The sequence below is a fragment of the Botryllus schlosseri genome, chromosome 12 (genome assembly GCF_051294905.1).
Source record: "Botryllus schlosseri isolate E-star chromosome 12, Bs_hap1, whole genome shotgun sequence".
NCBI lineage: Eukaryota > Metazoa > Chordata > Ascidiacea > Stolidobranchia > Styelidae > Botryllus > Botryllus schlosseri.
In genome coordinates, this window is record NC_137247.1 from 3,642,628 (window position 1) to 3,668,195 (window position 25,568).

Consider the following 25,568-nt stretch of genomic DNA (forward strand, 5'->3'; position numbering starts at 1 on the left):
CGACTATATAAAAGGAGTAGATGTAGAAGGATTAAGCAGCAATCAAAACATCTGCATTGTCGGTCAATAGCGATCAAACTAAATCAGAGTAAGGACGGGTCGGGTAATCGAAAGTACGTTCATACTGAGCCGACAATATCGCGATCGATGCCATTGTCACACGGTTACTTTCACAATCATAGGGCTGATTTCACTGACAACGTATCGATATGCACATTGCGATCAGCCTCCATCGAGTTGTGAAGTGTCGCTTCAGACTCTAACCGCAAGAATGGACATCTAGCTACGCAGCCCGGAAATATGCAAACGACCTCACATAATGAAATGAAATCGACTGCAATACACTTACACTTCCCCCTGGTGGCGCCCATTGCTCATATTCATGAGCCGGCCATGGAACTTTAAAACCTATCGTTTTATCACGTACCATAATACGTTAATGTCCGAATTGGATATATTTCCCTGTAGATGGATCATTAGGAGCGTCGCAAGCCTGATCATTGATACAGACAAACAATATTATTGCCTTCGATCCAAAAATTCGCAACCAAACTGAAAATTGAACAGAATAGTACAAACAACTGGACCATGTACACTTGTACAGTAAAGTGACAGGGTATAGTCACCGAACAAAATGGAATTCGCGATACGGACCTTTAGCCAAAATAAATTAAATAATTGTCAATAGGTCATAAACAAATAACAAAGTAACATTGAGCGAATAGAAGGCTCATTTAATAAGCCTACGTCCAACATGAAAATATTTATCGAAAAGAATCAAGCAATATTGAAACATATCGTCATGTTTAAAGCATATCAGATCTGCAAGCATGCAGGCTCCATCGCACAAACTGTGGTTGTGGTGATCCATCCGTGAAGTCAAATGTGGTATGAACGGATTTGACGAGTTTAAGCATGAGGTGATTTACGGACGCGTACTTCAAGGGCATGGAATTGTTCACACGCTAAAAAGTCGATAAGGTGAACCCAGGTCACGTATCGACTTTCTGTCGATAAATTCAGTGAAATGGATAATATTCGACAGAAAAATCACAACCTTTACATTGATTATACAACCGTCCTCTCGGGTATATAAAAAGAAGATGAATCAGTCCTCTCCACAATCCGTTCCGACACCAACTATTGAAGAGCATCATTCGCGATCCATTCTGCAGTTACGCTACCGTGATGTATCCAGCTGAAGATGAATATCCAAACCTCTGCAATCACAACAACCATATGGCTAACTGCCTGACTTTGGACATGTACGAGAGACTGAAAAGCGCCGTGACTCCGAACGGATTTACGATTGACGAGTGCATCCAAACCGGCGTCGATAATCCGGGTTTGTATTTTGCAGTCACTTTATGTAGGCCTATATGCCTATACTCTCACTGGCGTATGCCAAAACAAGTTCATAATCAATGTATATGTTCTTTGTAATGCTTCATTTATCCAATGATTCATTCAGATAACACCTTGGAGTGCTTAAATTCCAAGGCACTCGACCAAACGGTGTGGAACAGTACATCCTTTACTTCTGATATTACTGCCTACTTCGTAAGTGAAAATCTGCTTCACCCGGTTAGAGGTGGTAAAACAGTTAGCTTTGCCATTCAAGTAGGAGTGAGTGTATTGCCGTAAACTCCTACTCATTTATACGAGTAGAAGTAGCAATTTCCAAGAAATACCAATGCTACTTCAACTATAAGAAGTAAAAATAAAAGCTATGGAAAACACACATGTACGTAGTTTCAAGAGCTTCTTGGAGGTACAGAACAGAATATATTCAAATCACGCGTCAGGGGCAATCGTTAGCACAGAAAATAATTGGAAGGAACATTATACATCAACCAGCATCGTAAGTATACTATAGTTACAAAAAGCTGTTAGTTGGGTTGAGGGTATCCATACTTTTGGGAGTGAATCATAGGTGGCTGTACTTTCTTGCAATTGCATATTTTTGACTAACGACTCAAAACGACTATTGATAAAATATATTGAGGCGATGGCTATTTCACGCGGTTTTTATGACGATTTCACACATCAGGGTGATGTAAAGGTGAACTTATCGTAAAAGTACCCTCTACTTTTCGAAATCCAACGTTTAAAAAGTAAGTTGCTTTGCCTGAAAGCTGTTCAAGTGTAGGTGAAAGTATGTGATAAAATCATTACCGTTTGAGTAAGTGGCGAGACTACAGGCCCTACCTACTCGGGTACCACTACTATACTGGAAAGTTAATTACTGACTACCTTAGCTTTTCAAGTTATACATTTGCAAGATATTGTATGGCAATTTTTTAAAAATATAATCTAGATTCCCAGCATTGCAATTACATCCTTTTGCGTGACATCGTTATGTTTGTGACAGATTGATGCGAGTAACTTGTAGGATCCCATGGTGGATACTGTGATTGCATTGTAGGTAGCCTACTATACTCTAATGACCAAACCGCTATAGCAGTGGTTCTCAACAGCCGTGCCAATTGGACTGCTCATGGGGTGCCGCTTGAAAATGTGGTAAATGACGTCAACGTATAAAGAACATTAAGGAAACCAAATTATGACTGTGGCATTGTTGGTGGTCCTATTATTTTACACGCTCAGGACGCACACACAATATACGATGAGAGTCGTTTAGACACCATCCTATCTTATCATAGCGTCGCAGTCTTGTGGTGTATTGAATGACGAAATTCTCAATATTTAATTGAAATTGAAATGTAATGAAAACACAGGAGAATTTCGAAACGACCAAGTACGGTATTTCCATCAGGCATCCCCTCAACCCCCCTTAGCCTATTGCCAATGTAGCAGGTTCGATCTTTGTATTTATTGAGGCTTTCTCGCTCTTTTTCATTCTTCCTTGATCGGGTCTTTTTCTGCTTTCTTAGCAACGACACAGCGACGTAGGGGATGTGCGCCACTGTCAACAGCATTGTAACGCCAAATCGCCCGAGTATCATAGCATCTGGGAAAGCTGATAATTAAATAAAGGGTCACGACTCGGGCAATCTCACCGTGATAGTGAGATTTTGTCGAAGATGTTGGTCTTTTATCTGGTCAGTCCATCAAAACCAAGGGCTAACATGTGCACACTAGTGTGCCGCGAACTATTTTTCCCTTTGAGAGGGTGCCGCGAGGTCGAAAAGGTTGAGAACCACCGCGCTATAGGGTCCGCTGTGCGCCTCAATATCGATTTATATAGTTCAGTGCATCACTCCCCTCCCCATTAATGTCAGGTGATCATGCGTAATCAGTGATCACAGAAAACTTTGTATTGGGATAATATAAATTTATACAACAATAACCCGGTTATTTACATTCCATAAAGGTCACCCTTTCATAATGACGGTCGGCTGCGTGGCTGGCGACGAGGAATCGTACGAAACCTTCGCGGAGTTATTCGATCCGGTGATTGAAGCAAGACACAACGGTTACCTCAAAACGGATCTGCACAAAACCGATTTGGACCCTACTCATATTCAGGTTTAATAATATAGAGACTGTGGTTACTTAACCTTTTTAGCGCTCGTACCCATTGAGATGCCTTGAAAGTACCTCATGCTCCTACATTAGCCGAGGCAAGGAAATTGTAATAATAGGAATTAAACTAAATGTATTTGATGAATAAGTATAGGTATTGAATGTATGCAATAAAATAGTTTTGTTGAAGTTCAAATGTATTTACAGCACACGAAACAAAAGTCCATTTACTTGTCGCATTTTTTCTTGCGTTTCGTCAATGTCACAATGGGGACTGCTATCACCTTATCCATCTGTAAATGGCGTGACCAACCCGTTCTAGACTAATACAAAGTTGCTTGCAACGCATTCTTGACCAATGCGCTTGAATAGCAAATACCTTCTCACTGCATGCCGTACCCCTACTCTTATATACCCCTGGTTAAGGACTCATGCTTTAAATCTACCTTAACCGGCCTTGCATCGCATAATATGCAAGAGTAACGCGACACACGGTGTGGCAACGTTTCCTATATACCGCTAAAATGTTATGATTTCGAGCGATTTGAATTGCGTAACAGCTGCAAACCACGAAAGCTGACTTAAACCGTCGTTGTTTGTTGATATGTTTATTGAACACGTAGAATTTTCACTTGCATGTCAACAAATACTGGTGGCAAGTGATAGCAAGTGATATAGGTAGGGTTGCATTCAAACAAATGGTTGTTTAGAACTCATTGTTTAAAACATGCTTCAAACAGTGTACAAAGACCTGAAAAAAATTGTGTTTTTTAAGTTGTATAATTATGTCATAATTGTGTAAATACTTTCCAGGCTAATACACGTTGAATGAGCCTTGGACGACTATCACCCTATAGCCGACGTGTACGATATGGGATGGTTGAAAACCTCCAAATAGTCGGTTAAACAGTAGGGTTGTAACCAAGTCACAAGGCTCCGAGTCACAAGTCAATCTTACTTTTATAGTTTGACTGGAGTCAAGTCGATTCATTTTCAATTCACCACCGAGTCAAGTCCGAGTCCAAGTCAGCGAGCAGTGGGCCGAGTCCGAGTCTTGGTATTATGTCTCGAGTCCGAGTCCAACTCTGTTTGGTGATATCGAATGGGTCACATTTATAATATACTAATTTTCCTCCCTTTCAGCAGTTTTTGGTCGCATTTTCAAGTACCAGTACCAATAGACGAAATCTCAATAGTGTGGTTACTCTACTATTCTTTGAAATTACAATGAAATGTCGATCTTGGTAGTCTGAGTCCCGAGTCATATGACTTGGTTCGAGTTATGCGCAATGACTCGAGTCCAAGTCGAGTCAATGCACAGATTGACTCGAGTCGAGTCGAGTCGTATCTGTATTTTGAGAAACTGACTCGAGTCAAGTCGAGTCATCAGAAAATCGTGACTTGAGTCGAACTCGAGTCGATTCATGACACGAGTCATTACAACCCTGCTAAACAGCTATAGTATGTACATATTTCGTCAAAGGAGCTATATCACCCTATATTTTCAATTGTGAACGTCAATCCACTATGACGTCGCAATTGTATATTGGTGACGTCGTGGCTTAAAAAAAAAACAATAAACCACACGTTTCAAACAATGGCCTTGTTTTAAACATGTGTGTTTTAAATTGCTTTTTGTTTTGAATGCAACCCTAGATATAGGCATGAATATAAGTCACCTCGGGATACTGAATAAACCAATCAGTTGGAAATTAGTTGCAGTGATTGGTCAGCGCCTGGTTGCAATTAGTCAGCTGTTGCTCGATCGAACTGCAAAATCTTATTACGGAAAATTGATTTTGTGCACAACGTACTTGACTGCACTCTGCTTGAATCCTTAGAGACGTTTGCGATGTTTTATGTTTTTGCGAATAATGGAGTCGATTCTAAGGGAGGTGACAATTTGGATCCGAAGTATGTTTTATCAACGAGAGTCCGCACCGGGAGAAGCATTCGTGGATTCTGTCTACCCCCTCACTGCTCCCGGGCTGAGAGAAGAGAAGTGGAAAGAATCGCGTGCTCTGGTGAATAAAATGCCTTTAACCTGTGGTTCGCAGATTAATTATACAATATTATGACCCATTCTCTCAATAAGCTCTCGACGATTTAACGGGCGATTTAAAAGGAAGATACTATTCACTGGATGACATGTCGAATGAGGATCAAGAAAAGCTGATTGCGGATCATTTCCTATTCGACAAGCCGGTTTCTCCGCTTCTTCTGTCGTCTAGAATGGCGCGAGACTGGCCCGACGCGCGTGGAATCTGGTAATGGCAGAACATTGCATTGTAAACAGATTAGTCGTGCGCAGCGCATTTTGGTTGAGTTCAAATTCCATCCGAAACCGGCAAAGCGCTACTCTGTTAGAGACGATCGGCTCACAACCAAACGGTTAGGTTCCAAACATGTGATCTTGGAATGCGACAACGTTTGAGCCCACTAATATCGGGATGGAAAGGCTTTCTCCATGTTCATGCTAATTGCGTATCAGTGCTCATAGTGATACAATTTAAAAATACGACCATAGTGTCCTATATGGCGTGGACACAAACACATCTCACGACTCAGTGAAATCGGTCAAGGGCAACATTTAATCAAAGGCAACTTTACGGTCATTTTTTACCGGCTTGCCGAGCGCTAAATTCGATAAAACGGGTATCAATGGAAAGCGCTGCTGTACTGATTACGAAAATATAATTTTTTTTCTGCTCATGGTCCTGGAACCCCCCAAAATCAGCCTCGAATTTTGCATTGTGATCGGGTTGTGACTGGCTCTTTCTTCTTAGCTCCACTCTCGGGTTGCCAGACGGAATGGTTGCGCCACAATGTCAAAACTCGATCACAATGCAAAATTCGAGGCTTATTTTGGGGGGTTCCAGAACCATGAGCAGAATATAAATTATATTTTCGTAATCGGCACAGCAGCAGCTTTCCATTGATGCCAGTTTTATCGAATTTAGCGATCGAGAAGCCGGTCAAAAATGGCCGTAAAGTTGCCTTTGACCAAATGGAAACTGTGGCATAGACCATTTTCACTGAGCCGTGAGAGTTGCTTGTGTCCACACTAGGGATGGTGTGAACGTGAGGTTCACGTTCGCGTGTGCGAACCTCAGAAAATTAGAGGTTCACGTTCACAAACGAACCTATTGGTAGGTTCTGCACTGTGAACCTTTTACAAATATTACAATTTTCACTTCATGCGAGCATGCACCTTCACAATCTCAAAAATGTTACTTGCTTTGTTACAAAAATTTGCTCGAAATATCCAGCTTTCCGTCTGTGAATATTTAGTGACTCTCTGCTGTGAGCTTGACCCGCACTCACACAGCATCATGAGCGAAATACACTGCATGTAGTCATCGAATGATGCTTATTTAACCAATCAATGAAATTGATATCGTTGTCTGATGTAAAAATGTAGCAGGCGTATGCGGTAAATCTTGTCATCATATGTTTATTGTATCATAAAATCCAAATCCGTGCGATCAGGAGTGTTGGCTACTGGTGTATAACTTGTTAATGGGGTAATATCGGTACCAAGTATGGAAACCCGTTTTACTCTATGCTCAATATCAACGTAGCAATACTCAGACACCGGAAACATTTTCCGGTCTGGCTGGCCTAGACCGTCAAGTCCTCGTCGAAATTGTTGGCAAAGCGACGAAAGGTATTGATTTTATGGGATTATTATATCATTTGATTGCCCCACATGCAGTTGATACATTTGGTGACGTTTAAATCGTCAATATGTACATCAGCATTGTGGCATTATGTAGCCCGAGTCGTCGCTAGGTATCCTGCACATTAATATAGGCTACCACTTCACTGAAATGTGAGGCGGGAACGGTGGGAATTAACAATATGACGTCACGTGACGTCATGAGGTTCACGCTCGCGTTCACACAGAACCTTTCAAAAAGGTTCGCGTTCACACGAACCTGAACCTTTCAGAGGTTCACACCATCCCTAGTCCACACCATATAGGACACTATGATACGGCATTCCGTGATGTTACTTCATTCTCAATCTGTTTACCTGCTGTAGCGTTCCAATTTGCGACAACCCCACCTCCTGGCTTTTTGAAAGTTGCCTAATGTCAATCTACAAAATTTTTAAACGGAAATATTTGAGTCGCTCTATAATTTTGGATTTCTCGCTCCGTATAGTGTCTCCATTCGATTTGGAATTGTCGCATGGAAATACTCTCATACATACCTTTCTTTAAAAATGGTGTTCTCTTACCTGACCAATCGAGTAGTAACCAACCAAGATATATTATTTCACGTTACAAATTAATGGGAAAATAGGGTCGGACCTAGCACATTCATGGTGTTCCTACTACATTGTTCATTTTACACATTAAGGCGTGGGTAATATTTGTTAAAATTTATGATCCGTCGACACTTTTATCACGGCAGACTTCGTTCTAGGCTTTTGGAAGACACGCGGACACGCGGCGAGGCAGTGCACACAAACCTTCAAAACTTGGAAATTATAATGGACCTAGAATAACCTCAATTTCGCAACCTGTAAAACGTACCCCTACGCTATCTCGCCACTTCGAGCTAGTTGCGAACTCCACTATTTCGAACATCTAATACACTTTCAGGCATAACAGCGACAAAAATTTCCTGGTTTGGGTAAACGAGGAGGATCACCTACGAGTCATTTCTATGCAAAAAGGCGGCAATATGAAAGAAGTGTTCACTCGCTGGAGCGAAGGATTATCCGAGGTATAAACAAAACGCATGCATCTAGATCGCATCCGAGTATATAAACCTGTGTGATATTTTGGTAGAGAGCATTCCGAAAAACATCAATGTTTATAATTATATCCATCAATCTCTAAAGTTACAAATTGCATTTCTCGAATTTCTCTGGATTATGCAACTGCATTCATCTGAGTGTTCAAAGATAAGTATGGCGTGAAAAGCAGCCAGTTGCTGGCGATTACTCCTGGCTAGTATTCGCCGTAAATACCCGGGTCTATTCACTTGTATATTGAAGTTCTGTGCCTCTAATGCAAGGGTGCTTTAACTATTTTGGTGGCGGGCCCCTTCAAGTTTTGTGGGCGGTTGCGCGCACCCCTGAAATTTCAGAAACCGATTACTAAAGTAAAAGAAAAGGGTCATCACATCAAGTTCATCTCTATTTACATTATGCCATGTCTAAAATAGGCTAACTAACGACGATAGACAAGGCAGACATAGTCCCTTTTAAGGCGTCATTGCAGAAATATCATTTTCTGGTTTTGCAGTTTCTTGATGATATGGCTGAAATGTTGTCCTTTCACGGATCGCCTAAATCTAATTCATGAACCCCTGTGTATGAACCCCGCTCTAATGCAACAGTAATTACGATATTTTAGATCGAGCAAAACATCCAAGCCAATGGGCACGAATTCATGTGGAACGAGCACCTCGGCTTCATCCTGACTTGCCCCAGCAATTTGGGAACCGGCGTACGCGCTGGTGTTCATTTAAAAATTCCACTGGTATCAAGACATCCTCAATTCGAGACATTGTTGAAGAAGTTACGCTTGCAGAAACGCGGGACCGGTAAGAATCAGTGCACGATAGCGTATCGCTGCATGGTGCGGACAATAAAAGACTTGGAATTTTCTCAGGTGGGGTGGATACGGCCGCGACCGGAGGCACGTACGACATCTCCAACGCTGATCGGCTAGGTTTTTCCGAGGTTGAGCTTGTTCAGATGGTTATTGACGGCGTGGAACTTCTAATTCAATGTGAAAAGAAGTTGGAGAGGAGAGAGTCTGTTGATTCGATTATTGCGAATCAAGCACAGAAGTGAACGTGTTGTAATAGTCATTGATGTTGTATTTATTGAGTAATGAATCCGTACCTGTTGTTGGACACACAGCCAATAAACGAATGACATTATATTCGAATGCGTCATTAAAATCCGAGTACTGCGAAAGGTGGTATTGGATACGAAGTACCTTGAAATACAACATACAGGACTTCGAGAACCTTGAGCGACAATTCGAGAATGCGAGTATATCAAGCAGTCCCGTAAGATATGATTTCCAACGTGAAAGCGTGTATTCGAGCTGTAATTCGTCTTTTACGTCGAGCGCGAGGGGGTTCCAGTTTCGAGTATATCTCGCGTCGCGGCAATTGTTTTGCTGATCATAATCTGGCAGTGATTCCCAAACTGTTTGCCGCTAAGGATTCTGAGGCGTGCCGCGATATTTTCTAGAATTTTGGATCAGAACTGCATAATATGGCAGATGAAGCATGCAGACAAGCATATCCGATTTGAAAGCGGTCCTCTTAAATAGCAGATAAATAGACACACGAGACCATGTCCATGGAACCAGTCGTCCATTGTCGATGAGTACGATATTGTTCACATCACAATTGGGCTGCTGTTTCTCGAATAAATTCTTTGATTCATTTCAAATTAACTCATAAACAAAAAATGCGGGTATGTTTGTCAAAAATTTACTTCGTTTGAGTCGTATATACGTTCGTATAGACAAGTATAGCCATCGCATTACCACGTGAATAGTTTTTAAGTCACTTTCTTGTAAGTATGCCGCGAGGATTTTATAATTTTTTATGAGCGTCGCAAGCCTAAAAAATTTGTGAACCATTGATCTGACTGGATTGCACTTTTCAATCAACGTTCGCATAGCCTTTGTGGGAAGGAATGTATTCCAAATTTAAGGCATTTCCCTCACAAAAACAAAGTGTACACTTTCGCGCTCCAATCAAAATGACTGTCACAAAAATCTGACTGTGAGCACGGGAATGCGGTTACGGCACCTATGAGCGCAAAACAATTTAATTCAGAGGAGGAGAACGGGCGTCGGGTCGTCAAATCGGGAGAAGATAAGGTGTTGGGCATATTTGGTAAAAAAGAGAGAAGATTGCGAGAGAAATAAAAACGAGAGAATAAATTACTGTTTTGGTAATGAAACATAAGATTTGCTGCCATACGCAGGGCAAGTAACATTTAACTCCCGAATGGCAGTCCGTCATCACAAAACTGATATAAGCCTTCAGTACGCGTCAGCATTATATTGAGACTTAATTTGGAATCGGATCGAATCTGATACAGTTCGGGGATTCCTTCCTCCATATAATCGTGCAAATTTAGAAAAATATAGAATGCTGACTTTTCTTTCTTCGTGAATACCATAATTGGCGCTTGGATTTAGAAACTCGAATATGGAACTGCCTACGGGGATACGATGTGCGCAATGTATTTACAGACCGACACTCGAGACAGTATTATACCGATGACCGAATATGCTGGATGCTGGAACAACATGGAAAGCAGTTTGGTTTGAGTTATTTGACATAATTCCATCTTATTTGTCGTCTAAAAGCCGCAAATCCGCATGTGCCAATTCTAAATATACATGATCCTAAATCGCTCCCGATGAGCTACCACAAAAATGCCAAAATACCACAATCATAACACAGCACATCGGTTTCGTAAGCGGCTGTTTAATCCGCCAAGAAACACACGGCCGATTGTGTTTTGCATCATACGCATTCTGCACTGCCGTCACTTTTAAATTCAGTTTTGATTTCAACATATATCGATAATTCTATGTACCGATGTCAATCCTACGTATATACGTAATCCAACACACGCCGCGCAATTTGAGTGGGTTTGATATTAAAGACGACTTGAGGTTTGTGGTGAAAATGTATGCAATCGTAGTGAATTTCTCCAGACATTAATTGCATGGTTGCGAGTTATTGTGCTCCTATACACAGACGAACACGAAATTCGCAAGAATATGCTTTCGTTTTGGCGAAGAGTTGCGAATAAAGCAATTCAGTCGTTCATGTATTTCAAGTAGAACATCAATTCGGGTTCAAAGATATCGCGTTAATGGTTTGAATAGATCTTCTACACCTCGAAATTACGTGATACACGATAAAGCGTTCAAGTGTAAATAGCCATTCTCGACAACATAGCTGAGTCGTTAGAATCCAGATTTATATTCATCTGTAGCAAGTTTCATGCAGTGACTAAGGTTGCATTTAAAACAATAACGCAGTGCTGCGTTTGAATATTAATTTTCAAAGGTCAAAGATGTTTTAACTGTTTTCTGATCAATTTGTTTGAGCTGAAGTAAAAATGCAACCAGTTCTTTCAATCAGGTCAAGTTTTTTTTCATGACATATTCAATTATGCCAGCTTTTGATCAATATTGTACACAAAGAAACTAATTTCTGTGGTAGCTTAATTGGTCATTAGGGCTGTAAAAAAACTTTATTTTCAGATTTCACTGGCTACCAGATGAAATTGTTAGGTTGGTGAAAACAACGCTGCACACCAAATTTGGCCCAATTCCAACCAGTGGAAGCGATTTTCTTGCAGTAGAAAGTTTTGAATTTATAATTAGAAATCAAAACAAAATTTCAAAATATTTCTGTCAACCCCATAAAATTGTTAGATTATCAGTAGAGATGATGCACACCAAATTTGGCTCAATTTCAACCACTAGAAGCGAAATTATTGCTGTAGAAAAATCTGGATTAGAATAAAATAGTATTTACGGTGGCTAACTCTTTAATTATTTACCATAAAATCATGGAATTGGAAATTTTTCTACTGCAATAACGTCGCTTCTATTGGTTGAAATTAGGTCAAATTTGGTGTGCATCATCTCTACTGATAGCTTAACAATTTTATGATAACGATGCATCCTTTAAATTAAATTATTTTTGTGCCGGGCATAATTTGTTAAAGTTATGAGTTATAGACATCATGCGAAACGATGCATTCTGATATCGTAAAACTGTCGGGTTATAATATTGAAGCTATTGGACCTTTGACGTGCCACGATTCTATGTAGAATATTTAAAAATCTACTGAGGATTAATCTGATATCAGAGCATTTGAGCGGTGTAGCCTAATCCTGGTTTTGATATTGTCGTGATAAGCAGGCTATTGTCACTGTCGTTGCCAAAGTCAAATTAAATCAGCGATTAGATTTTGCCTTCGATTATTATCGGAACATATCAATAACAACTTAAAAATAATATTTATTGAGCCATAATAATAGTATTGCTTCTTAACCTTTTTAGCGATCGTACCCCTTGTTGTTCCAATAAGATTACTCGTATAGTCCCTGTCCATTATCAACACAATTTCTGACGGTACCTATATTAAAATCAGAAAGCCCATTCACATTAAATCACGCGTAGCGCGAAGACTATTTTCCAGTTGAATACATTGGCCAAAATAATATTCCACAGCATATAGGCCTGATTCCACAATGCATCTCGTACCCCATGATGTAGTACTTCGCCCCCCGATGGGGTCTACGGACTGGTTAAGAACCCCTGGAACAGAAATGTCCAATCGCCGACGAATTCATTGGTGTTACAGCTGTGGAGCGTACTGCTCCTTGCTCGCCACCGATAATAACAAGGATAAAGAGAACAAAAACACCCAGCATGTAACCAACTATGCGCCACGGGGGTCACAGAATGGCCAATGGTTGCCATACTGACCTGATTAGATATCTATATACGTAACGCAAGCTTCGACCTGTTGATAAATTACCCATTTCAGTTTCATAGATTGATGCGTCCGTAGGATTGGTTGCGAGTCGCAAGTCCTCTGATTTTAACGTTTGACCCGACTCAGCTCAGCTCGAGTCATTTTTATTTAATCATCTAGTCCATCCGTAATCGAGTAATTTTACGAAAGGTCGCACCATACCAAATCACAATTTGCTGTCGCGAATCATCAACGGGTCATGTTTTATCATCATGAACTAGATATGTCACGTAATAGCCGATCTTCTACCGCATGGTAGCTTTTAAAAGTGCTGTGATAGTGAAGTTTGTTGAGATTTCAGTTATTTTTATAGTAGTTTTAGGGTGAGCCTCAAGCTCTTATATCTAAAAAAAGACATATGGCACTTGAATGTATTGTTGAATACTTGAAATTCCAAAATGTCGACGCGGGCCGCACAAAATGTTCTCGCGGGCCGCGTGTTTAAGCAGTGTTGGGATCAAGTCACTACCTTCCAGTCACGAGTCATTTCGAGTCATTGCACATTTTGACTCGAGTCAAGTCAAGTCAATCGATTTTCGAAGGTTACCCGAGTCAAGTCAAGTCAATCGATTTTTGGAGGTGACTCGAGTCAAGTCAAGTCGAGTCACGAGCCAAGTCACCATTCAAGTCAAGTTGCCTTGACGAAGTATGAGGCATGATTACGTCATTGTATTTTGCTGGCTTTCGGACATACAGATTGAGTGGTCATTGGTTTTGAACCGATATAGAGTTAAACATACACGCAAGAAGGCGCTGTATCGGTCACACATACGTAGAACTGCTAAACTACGTAAGTAATTGCATAGCCTCCGTTTAGAGTTACCAGCCAAAATAAAGAATTGTGAAACGAATTGATAAGATGCAATACATACCTATTTACAAAAAAGATATTATACAAATCCAGCCAGTGCCAATCGTTGAGGACTATATAAACTATATTCGAATTCAATTTCGGTAAAACAAGAGGTTTGGTTTAGGTAAGAAAAGAGAACAGAGAACAGAAATATACATTTTGCTATTAAATGACTTTACTATACTAGTTTACGACAACGTAAGCTGTAAGCTTCGGTCACTTCGTTTGCGGTCAATTTATTTGTGAGAGAACAATGGAGGCTCAGTATGAATGAATGATCGCCTGCGTTTTGCGAGCAACCCGAACATATGCAAGATACAATGATTTCTATCGACACCGATTACTTGATGACTTGAAATTGACTCGTCAATTTTGCTCCGAGTCACGAGTCAATCCACATTTCTGACTCGCCGAGTCAAGTCAAGTCAAGTCATTTTAGCAAAGTGACTGAGAGTTAATTCAAGTCATACGAAAAAGGTGACTCGAGTCTGACTCGAGTCAAGTCATGACTCGAGTCATCCCAACACTGTGTTTGAGACCTCTGATTTAGATGGTCATTTGTGATTAAGCAATTGGTATCATGCTGCTGCGTTTCGATCCAACATTACATTGACACTTTTCAAGGGGACGCTTCGGATTCCTGAACTGGTATCTGAAAGCGGACAGAAGAAGTGATTTTCAATAACTATTCATTACAATGTTTCTGTTTTGTGCTGAAATTAAATTTTAATGGTTGATGTACGGTTCGCTTCGTATACCAGTAATCAATATTCTACAACAGTGTAATTCAACCCTTTTGAGCACCATCCGCACTTTATTTGCAAAACAAATGTCATCAGCATAAACTAACCGAACATTGTTCATAGCCGTTCAATGACCGTGAAGCAGTGGCTCAGTTTTTAGACCGCAACTCAAATCTGAGTTATAATGGCGTCTGATGACCCAAGTCCCACAAATCAAAAAGAATACATTTTTATATCAGTAAGGTACGCTTTACTGGCATGTATGACATAGAGAACGCTCAGACAAGAGTTGTACACAACGCGGCTCTATGAAACATGTCTATGGACGATGTCAGGCGATTTCAAATTGGGGTGCATTCTTTCCTCTGGGTGTCTCATCTTTACTGCTGTATACGCAGATTGCAAGGACAGCGCTATTCGGTGCCGACTGCCGACCATTTCGACGACCGAGCATACGAGCATGTCAATATCGCAAGTTTTGGCCACCCAGCGACGGTCAGTTTTGGCCAAGGTATTGTCGCCGCTGATCATTTGGCACCGCACTTTCCCAGCGGTTATGTTGGCCAAAACTTCACGTTTGCATGTGTCCCTATGCAGAAAGGGTTGGCTCGAAATGAAGGTATCTCATAGGTTCGCACCAGCTAGTTGCACCACCCAACACTATAAGGCATCCCAACGGTATTCGACCGTGTTTCTCAGAGAAACCACCCGGACAATTCTTTTGAATTCAAATCAATTTTTGTAATACAAAGGACCACATATTTTCATGATCAAGTTATATTTTCACCTGTCTCGTTTATTGGCTATAGCACCCAACCAAGTGACCTAATAAAAAACCATCCACAGGCAATCGTGCGAGGCGCGAATAAATTATATCCTTTGCGACACATACTTTAAGAACCCTTAAAGGAGGACAATTCGCGTTACAGTAACTCGCAAATGTGAGTCTGCAATGATGTGACTTATTGCTATCATCGTGCCTCTTGTAAACAAACCGTTATTACGAAAATATGATGATTGTTTAGAGAAGGAAAGCAGAAAGTCAATGTTACGTTATTGCCATTATCGCAGGCTCAGACGGGCTGATCCACTCCGCTTTCGAAACAGACTTTTGATTACGTAATAATGATAGTGCGCAAATATTAATTCACCACGGTTGGTGCGAGACAAATTTATTGTGGAATCTACGACTTGCGGTGCGTCGTAAGTCAAAAAAGATATTACAATTGCGACGTCCGGATTTTCATCCGCACCGCATTTTTTATCCGCACAGGTGGTTAAAAATCACTGTTCTACAGTAATGTATTGGAGGTGTGTCGTGGCCAATTTTTGTTTTTATGACTCCGCGAAAATTCGAGTTTCCACGAAGGCATGCAGATTAGCGTAAGTGTTCCGCAGGTGAGTATAAATAGTAAGAACCACTGGTTCAGAATAAGACTGCATGCGTTTCAAAATACCCAAAAGTAGTAGTGCAGATACTGATCCAGCAATGCGTGATATTTTGTCATAACAAGCGAGCTAGTGTAGTGGGCTCCTCTTCCTCCGAGTCGCTGTTCTTACGACGAAAAAAGACGCGATGGAAGAGCGCACTCGCAAAGAGTAGAAAGAGCAGGAAAGAGCCGCGCAATAGAGACGAACATCGAAAAACGAACTGTGACATCGGGTACTAGATCGAGGTAGATGCCAGTTTAAGAGACCGCAACTGCAACCGCAACTGGTCGTTCGGCATCCTCCTATCTGTTCATTACATCGCATTGTACATTTGTGTGTCTCGTTCCGATAAAAATATAATCCGACGATTACCTTATTATGTTATCTTAGATACATTATCAACGGGACGAATTTACTCGTGAAATTTGGCTAAATTGACGAATATTCCACGAATAAATGTTGTGTTTGATTTATATACCGGGGTTTAAGTCTGAGATAGGTTCTGCTGTCAAGTACCACGACCGTATATTCGATCCCATACATCACGGGTACTGTATGGGTACGGTTACTGGTGTGAACACACACTTGTTCGCTGAGGGTGTAGGTACCTAAGCTGTATATTGTATATATTTATGTACGCGGTTGTAATGATCTTTTCAAGACCGGCAAGGACATTAACCTTTTTTTGTCTAGGATCGTCCGAAGTCAAATCAGATGAAGTCATGTTAAAGCAGTGACTCGAGTCAAGTCAAGTCATCCCATCCCATCCCAACACTGCTTAGTAGCCTGCTAGCATCAACTTGCTGGGACTGCCTTACTCCATTACACGATTGACAATAAAGATATGATGTTGATTTCGAGTCAGTTTAATAAAAAATGCAATACTGAAAAAAACTACGAAAATACCAATGCATCAAACATACGATAACTTATCACGAATCCTTGAAAATTAGTGGCCTACATCCTCTCCTCGATCAATCCCAGCTGATCACAATATAATGCAAAAAGAATCAGAAAAACAGTCGAAATACGCAGACCTCAAAATGAAATGCGAGAAAATGTGGCGATGCAAAATAAATATTGTACCGATAGTCATTGGCGCTACAGGGATCGTAAGCAAAAAACTCATGAGACATATCCAACAGATTCCGGGTAACGTTCGATTCGACATGATCCAAAAGATCACGCTATAGGGCACTGTGCATATTCTTCGGAAGGCCTTGAATGCACCACTGGACTAAAATTACACTTGTGAATCACAGCATAACTTCTAAGACCAACGTGATTTTCACGACAACGCAACTGCTCCCCGCAACACGTAAAGACGTGCTACCCGCACTTCAGCAAAGCAATGTAGTTTACGAATTTAAGTGCCGCTGTGATTGTGGCTACGTGGGAAGAACGTCAAAGCGCTTGCAGGAACGCGTAAATCAGCATGTCCCTAGATTCATTAGAACACGCTCGATGAAAAGCTCACCCTTAACCCACCCGCTCAAGATTGATGCGGACCAATCAAAGGCCATAAATTCTGCAATTGGCAAACACTTGTTGGATAATCCCGCCTGTGCGAAAAATTATCGAGACGACAGATTTCGCATACTCGGAAAGGGTCGCTCACACTTTCATTTGTGCGCCTTGGAGTCGACTTTTATCAAAATACACCAGCCAAGGCTGTGTCAACAAAAAGAGTTCGTGTATCATCTAAAAATAGTACATTGAACGCTCTCGTATTCGACATTTCATGCTGGTGACGTCATATTTTGTGTTACGATTGTTGATATACGCTGTTCTTTCGAATTCTCTACTAGTTGCTGACGATTACCCCTGACGAGTGTCAGCCGAAAATATTCGGGTTCATTTAATATGAATATACTATTCAATTGTATATTGAAGTTCTGTACCTCAAAGAAGTAGCATAACTTCTGTAATTTCGATTCTTCATTTTCAATCATCTCTACCTCTGCTCTGTAACCCTTGCCAATTCTTCGTCTACTGCAATGCTGTAATCTGACTTCTCCATGTATTGCATAGGAATAACAATTTGACTGTATTACTAAAATTTTAAAAATTTACTCCAGTCTCGCCATTTTCCTTTGGAGGCAGGTTGCTTCCCGGATTATGTGTGTATTTACCAGTTCTACTGTGAATAAAGAATATAATAATATTTATCGAATTTGTAAGGTGACATGTGTGACTTGGGATTAGAAAATATTTTTCCTAATTTAATTCATTGCGAATATAATACTAACACGGTCACCATGGAATAAGGTTAACGAGGAAAAGCGCCCGAGAACAATTTCACCATCTATGTATGTATTTATATAGCCTATCTCCACAGGCGACTTTGAGATATGCCGCGTTGTTGGATTTGACGAATCAGCAAATCCACACGATTTTCAATAAGAGTGTTTTGGTACACATTGTTTCTATAAACCGCAAGAATACCATTGTCGGAAAAAGAATGTAAAAACTGTACATCGATAGTCTATTTTTCATTCTTTCAGTTATAATATCAATATATTATCAATATCAAATCATTCGTACGTTTTGGACAAGCGTCTTTTTTTAAAAATATAAATAATTTTCCTATTGCGTAAAAGAACCAAAAATAAAAAAAAGCCACAGATAATTTAAAATGAACTATAATACTACAATAAGCATATAAGATCTTCGGAATCCCATTTCACTTATCGCAAGTGATTGTTCGTGAAGGTATCAGTGGACTTTGGATAGTTTTGTCTTCTGAGAAAAATGTTTCAAGAGATACATTACAACGGAAACGACAATACCCAAGCGGTGGATATTCCTTACCATTCACAAGCCTTTGAAATAGGTATTTCACATCCGTCAAGTCATCTAAGCCGTTCCAGTGATGGCGCGTCCGTTCTGGGTATGGCTTGCAAATGACATCTTGTAGAAAGTTCTAAACAAATGCAGTTGTTTAGAATCATGGGGGGTCAAATGTCGCGGACGCTGCCCACGCGGGAGCAGCGATTTAACGCCAGAAGTACTCAAGAAACTAGAAACGTTCCAGCGTTAATGATTTCGTCAAACTGTAGCGGCTACTTTCATTTTATTTTCGCTTTCACGAATACTTTCATTTTTGGGCGTAAGGAGAATCGCTGATTGTGCTAAAACCCGTGTAATTTCATTACTATTTTATACGATCATAAATTAACGTCGTCGGCCAGTTTCATTCGTGAAAATAATGCGAAATATGTTCACAAATTAATTAGCCCTGATTAGAACTAGAACTAGAACTGTTGAAATCAGACTTTCTGATCACGAAAACCGTTTACATAGAGGTAGAAGGGCTGACAATACTTTCCCGTGCGCGAACATCAGACATACCAGAATATTGAAAAATAACGAGCCTCGTAGGCTCCGTTTAGTCGGCTGTATATTTCCGCTGCCGATTCATTTAACGAAATAAATAATACAAATTGCAATATGTTTCCTCATCAAATGAAACAAAATTCCAGAGATGCTACAGGATTTTTGTAGGTATGAAACCGATAGGAAAGTAAGAATTTTAGATTTCCAAGATATTCCATAACAGGAATTCTTATAGGACGTTCGGACGTATAGGGTACAGACCTAAGCCGACTCAACAGTAAGATATTTTTATCCACTCAAAAATCCTGTGATTCAACAAAGCAATGCAGCGAAGGTATCGCAATTATACTGGGGCAAATCGATACATCAACAATCTTGCTTGACCCATCATCATTGCCATTGGGTATATTGAACTTCAGCTGTAAAAGAGGTATGATCGCTGACAATATAATATGTCAAAGCAATCAAGACGCATGAACGGCGCATGAATATGATGATAAGATGACAGGATGCAATAGCTGATGAAATCGTATTGATTTTAAGCCTGTGCCTCCGTACGTTATTGTCTTACCTCTTTTAGTATCTTTTCGATTTTTAATCGTAAAATTCTTAAACGGAAATTTGATGGAAGTGCAGGTTCTCTAGTAATATTCAGGAGGAAACGTGTGATTGCATTGCCTGTAAATTTAGACGAATTACAATATTTTAATATGGGAATCACAGCACAATGATTTTCTACGTAGCCGCTTGGCAAAGATAGGCAAATCGTAGAGAGATTATAGAGGTCGGTGTAAAAAAATTTCTGGAGTATGTCAAACGGGGGAATATGGCAGCGAACTAACCCATTTAAAACAAACGGCGTTTTAAACAAATGCCTTTAATAAAAAAAATGTGTGTTTTTAATAAACGCTGTATAATTATGCCATTATTGTTTGAATGCTTTCGGAAAAACATGCAGTGTGAGCCTATGGACGATTTGCACCCAGCAGAGTCAATGTATACGATATGAAGTGGCTGGAACTTCTGAAATCGTCATCGGTTCAACAGTTAAGCATGTGGATATAGATCATTGGTACGGAATGTGTGTTCTGATGATGATGACCGCCGACCGTAAAAATTCTGCGATGTAGTCCTTGTTAAAGATATTTTGGGTCTGTTTATGAAAGTGGTCAGAAGCGCTTTTCGTCGAAGGGGTCATATTTATCCTATATTTTGAATTGTCAATGCAAAACCATGTGTAACGTCACATGCAAAGATTCGTGACGTCATGACTTGGGCATCGGTTCAGTTGAGATGGATCTCGGACCGTTGAATACACGAATCTGATTTTCATTATAGTTCATCAACAGACCAGATTTGGGCAAGTAGATAATTATATGTCTAATTTGGGTAATTACAGCGAAATGCTTGTTATATAATTCTAATCTAATTCGGGAAATGTGTTTATTTGCTCTAATTCGAAGAGTCATCTAATTTCTGAAATGTTTTTATGCCCTAGTTCTAATTCTAATGTAATTTATGGTGCTCCTGAAACGGATATAGGAGAACTGTATGGTGCGAAACGAGCCAGGCTTGCCGTACACACATTTGTCATTCCCATGCCTGTGAGAATCAACTACGATTAGGTGTGAACTGAACGTAATTCCATTTCGAAGTTTTCGCTAATTCAGTAATTCAAATTCTGCACTAATTTAACAAATAACTTTGTAGCTATGATTCGATTTCTAATCTAATTCGGGAATGCTGAAATTATTCTAGTTGCCCACCTCTGCATGCATAGTGCACTTGACTTATTGGCCGGACAAGGGACTTAATTGCGGCGGGCAATAGTTTGGAACCACCGTTTTACATTGTACGCGTTCTAAGGTCTTAACTCTCTATATACATCACCACGCAAAATAATCCGAGCAGATATACGATCCCTCATTTTAAACCTGGCGACAGGGTTGAAGCATTTATTTACAGGGCAATACTTATTGGACATATCACCGCATTTGAGAAAACGTAAATGCTGGATACCAAAGCTACTTTCGCTGTTGTTATCAGATCTATGGACTCTTACATATGTGGCTCATAAAACCAATAATAATAATAATATAATACATAACATAATCTGACCTCTACATATATTGCATAAGAATAACAGTTTGACTCTGTTACTGAAATTTAAAAAGTTTACTTCTATCTCGCTATTTTACTTGTGGGGGCATATTGTTTACGGGTTCCGTGTGTATTGACCAGTTTTACTGTGAATAAATAGTATAATCTTAATACTTACTTCGAATTAAAGCCAACTGAAGACTTGTAACGTTGGCAGAATCATCAATGTCGCAGGTCGAATGTGGAATTTCCTGCGAAAGAATACAAATTGAAACTTCCAGAAATGAACCATATTTTAAAGAGCTTCCTGGAGGTATACAGAACTTCAATAGACAATTGAAAAGAATATTCATATTGAAATAAATCCGAATATTTTTGGCTGACACTCGTCAGGGGTAATCGTAAGCAGCAAGTGGAGAATTCGAAAGAACATTGCATATCAAGAAGCGTATCACCCCATTTTAATGTAACACATCTAATAGAAATATACCGAAAGAGTAAATGGGTCATGTATCACGCATTGCGTCGACAATTAGCGGAATGCTTTTCCGAAATAGTCGGGCCTCAAGGTTTTAGTTTAGACGGACTTCAACTCAACTGAGCTTTACTACCGCTGACTGCGTTGCCATGCAACATAACGTGGGCATCTGGAGATTGTGCTATATGTAGGTCGTAGTGCAATCGTCGTGAAGCGAAACTCTACAAAATACTTTATAATGTACACATATGCGAGTTATTATATGATGGATATCACCAATTATACACAAACATCCGCGGTAATCGGTTCCGGACAAGTCACAAACGTCGACGACAAAACCGCGACGAACATTTGCATTCTTATTCCTAAGATAACTATCTCGAAACGAAATTCGAAAGAGGCGGCTCGTATAAGCAACAACATCCGCATAAGCATCGGCAAAAGTCCTTATCAATTCAACTGGTATTTACTTACCACTTCATGCTGCCTATGAAAACGTTCGGTAGTTGCAATTGCCCTATTTATGAGTTTGTCAAAACCTCTGTATGATACCAGATCGCAATTCTCGCCTGAGCAAAGCCCCACAGCGAAGCAAATTATTATGATCACCGTTACTTGTCTACTGTGTACCATCATATTCTTCATATATGCCAATAGGTACATTTTGAATATTTCCTTTCTTATAATACCGCTTGCAACAAATAGACGTGTGGGATTTCCCGTAGAAATTTCGTTTCTCTTCTAGTTCTTTGGATCGAGCGTGGCACTGCATTTTCACGCAAGCCGGTCTCCTATTTATATTCGTGTCGCCTACGCATAAACCAACTCTCGTTTCTCGTGAAGTCTCTGGTTTTTCCCCTTCCTTGAAGGTCAAACCGCCTGACCCGATGCCTACTCGGGGAATTGCATTAAAGGAGCTTGATGTGCCACATTATATAAGGCGCGTTTTGAAAATTTAAAAGTCAGTTACGCATGCACGACCCAGCCAGTTGTAAAGGAATCTGTGTCATGAAATCGCGAGTTCAGCGATTGGGATTAGGAGCTCAGACAAAACTAGATTGATCGAGATAATACAGAGCTTAAATACAGGCAGTGAGTGTAGTTTCAACAGCTATGAAACTTGTTGATTCGAAGAAATTTCAAGCTGAGCAGTCAGTAGCAAGTGAAGCATACAAGTTAATTGAATGAACTAGCAACCCAGGAGTGGTAAGTCGATGATCAATATTATTGCCGCTGGAACTCTTCCAAGCCGAGTCACGTTGTTTGCGTATAGGCTATATAAGTCGACGTAGGGTTGCATTTAAAACAAAAATCAATTTAAAACAAACATGTCTAAAAACAAAGCCCTGATTTAAAACATGTTTTGAATTGTTTTTCATGTTTTGTTAAAGCCATGACGTCATGAATATTCCATTGCGACGTCATGGTGAATAGACAATGACCATCAAAAATATAGGGTAAAAATAGCTCCTTTGACGAAATATATGTACTATTGCTGTTGAACCGACTATTTTGAGTGTTCCAACCATCCCATATCGATATACGTCGGCTGTATTGGGTGGTAATTGTCCGTAGGCTCATACAACATGTTTTTTGTGAAGTATTTACACAATTATGGTATAATTTTACCACTTAAAAAAACACATTTTTTTAAAAAGGCCTTTTTTAAAAACACTGTTTAGGACATGTTTTAAACAAAGTGTTTTGAAACACCATTTGTTTTAAGAGCAACCCTACCCCGACGCATTCACTAAGAATGACCTTGTCAAAGAGCGATCAATCAATGGCCAAAAAATTACATGTACAATGTATGTGGCCAGTTGAATACTTGACGAATGGGATAACGTTTGACGTAAAAAGCTTACTGGAGGTACAGCACATCAATATACAATCGAACAATATATTCATATCGAATTAAACCCGACAGGGGTAGTCGTCAGCAACTATAGAGTAGAGAATTGAAAAGATGATTGTATACGAACAAACGTATCTCGAAATAGGACGTCACTGGCATGAAATCTCAAATAGGCTACTCGAGGCGAAGAGAGCGCTTAAGCTCAATGTACTATTCTTAGATGGTACACGGAGTCCTTCTGTTGGCATAAACAATGGGTTGGCGTATATTGATGAAAGTCGACTCACTAGCACGCAACGGAAAGTGTGAACGGCCTCTCCGGAGGACGCGAAATCTGTCGTCTCGATCATTTTTCGAATAAATAGTATAATCCAACAAATGCTTTCCAATGGCAGAATCCGTGCCTTAGCCTGTTCTGGATCAAGCTTCAGGGGTGAGTCAAGGGCAGGTTTTTTTTCAGGCGTGATGCGCACGTTCTAATAACTCTAGGGACATGCTGTTTTGTGCGGTCTTGCAAACTTTGCGTGGTTCTTCCCAAGTAGCCACAATCATGGTGGCACTTATATTCATAGACTGCATCGCTTCGTTGAAGTGCAGGAAGAACGTCTTTACATGCTGCAGGGTGGGCCAGTCCATCGCAGGTGAATATAGACATCTTTGTTTGTTTCTTCGGTAAAGGCTCTGTTGGCTTTTTTGGGTTGAATTACACTAATTTCCTCTCGATGCAGCGGTTGATGACGTATTGAGGGTAACCGTTATCAAGTAAGGTTTGATTATCGTCAACCACGAAACACATAGAATAAACCAATTCTTCCATTTTAAATAAACCTCCTTTACGTAGAAATCGCATATTAGAAAGTATTATGTTTTCGTCCACAGTTCGGCTACTGTCGTCTGAATATCCCTTTCAAAAAATTGGTATACTTGACTCTCCTTGTCGTAGTTACTGTCGCTACCCAGAAACCGTGGATCATTTCATAATTAGTTGTCTAATATATGATTTTCATCGGGAATTTCTCATCGATAAATGTGCTCAGTTGAAAGTGAATTTTGTATTGCCGATTTAATCAGCGATTCTTGATTCTTGATCGATTCTTTATTGATTAAACCAACCCAAACTCTGACAACAAAAGGAGTTCGTGTACCACCTGAAAATAGTACATTGAACGCTCTCTCGTTTGAAATTTCATACTCGTGACGTCATATTTCGTGTTCTTTCCATTTCTCTACTAGTTGCTGACGAGTGACAAGTGTCAGCCGAAAATATTCGGGTTTATTTCAATATGAATATATCGTATAATTCCGTATGTGTTTTTTGTTTTATCGTGCAACCGCTATTTGTAACTTCAATGTTTTAGGCTAATCTGTTATTTGATCGTTTTTACTCGTTATTATATCCGTCATTGTTTCATACGACTTCCTGTTTTCGTTTACAATGGCCGTGGTGCAAAAGGCCATCAGCCGATAAGCGCAACATCGTTTTGTTTAATAAACTACAACAACAACAAAAACAACAACAACAACAACAACTAAAACAACAACAACAATAGCATGAAATAGGCAATATGCACAACTAGTTCGAGTTCAAAAATGAGATTTATTTTTATAATTGCGTAACATATATTACAAGGTAAAGACTGTATAGCGACCCTGATACGGCGTTAAGTACCTAACAGGGTACGCGGTTGTATTACTGGGTTGGGGACCTCGTCTCTCTGCAATCGCCGCCTGCTCCGC

General features: G+C 40.1%; 1 protein-coding gene across 1 annotated transcript; it reads left to right on the top strand.

The window, feature by feature from the left end:
• The first annotated feature begins 1,110 nt into the window (after nucleotides 1-1,110).
• On the top strand, nucleotides 1,111-9,388 carry LOC145452398 (creatine kinase, testis isozyme-like). The gene is made up of 7 exons (XM_080330591.1): nucleotides 1,111-1,345; nucleotides 3,335-3,489; nucleotides 5,378-5,510; nucleotides 5,582-5,753; nucleotides 8,096-8,219; nucleotides 8,855-9,044; nucleotides 9,113-9,388. The coding sequence occupies exons 1-7, from the start codon at nucleotides 1,189-1,191 to the stop codon at nucleotides 9,295-9,297; spliced, it is 1,116 nt and encodes a 371-aa protein (XP_080186717.1). The 5' UTR covers nucleotides 1,111-1,188; the 3' UTR covers nucleotides 9,298-9,388.
• Nucleotides 9,389-25,568: the final 16,180 nt, after the last annotated feature.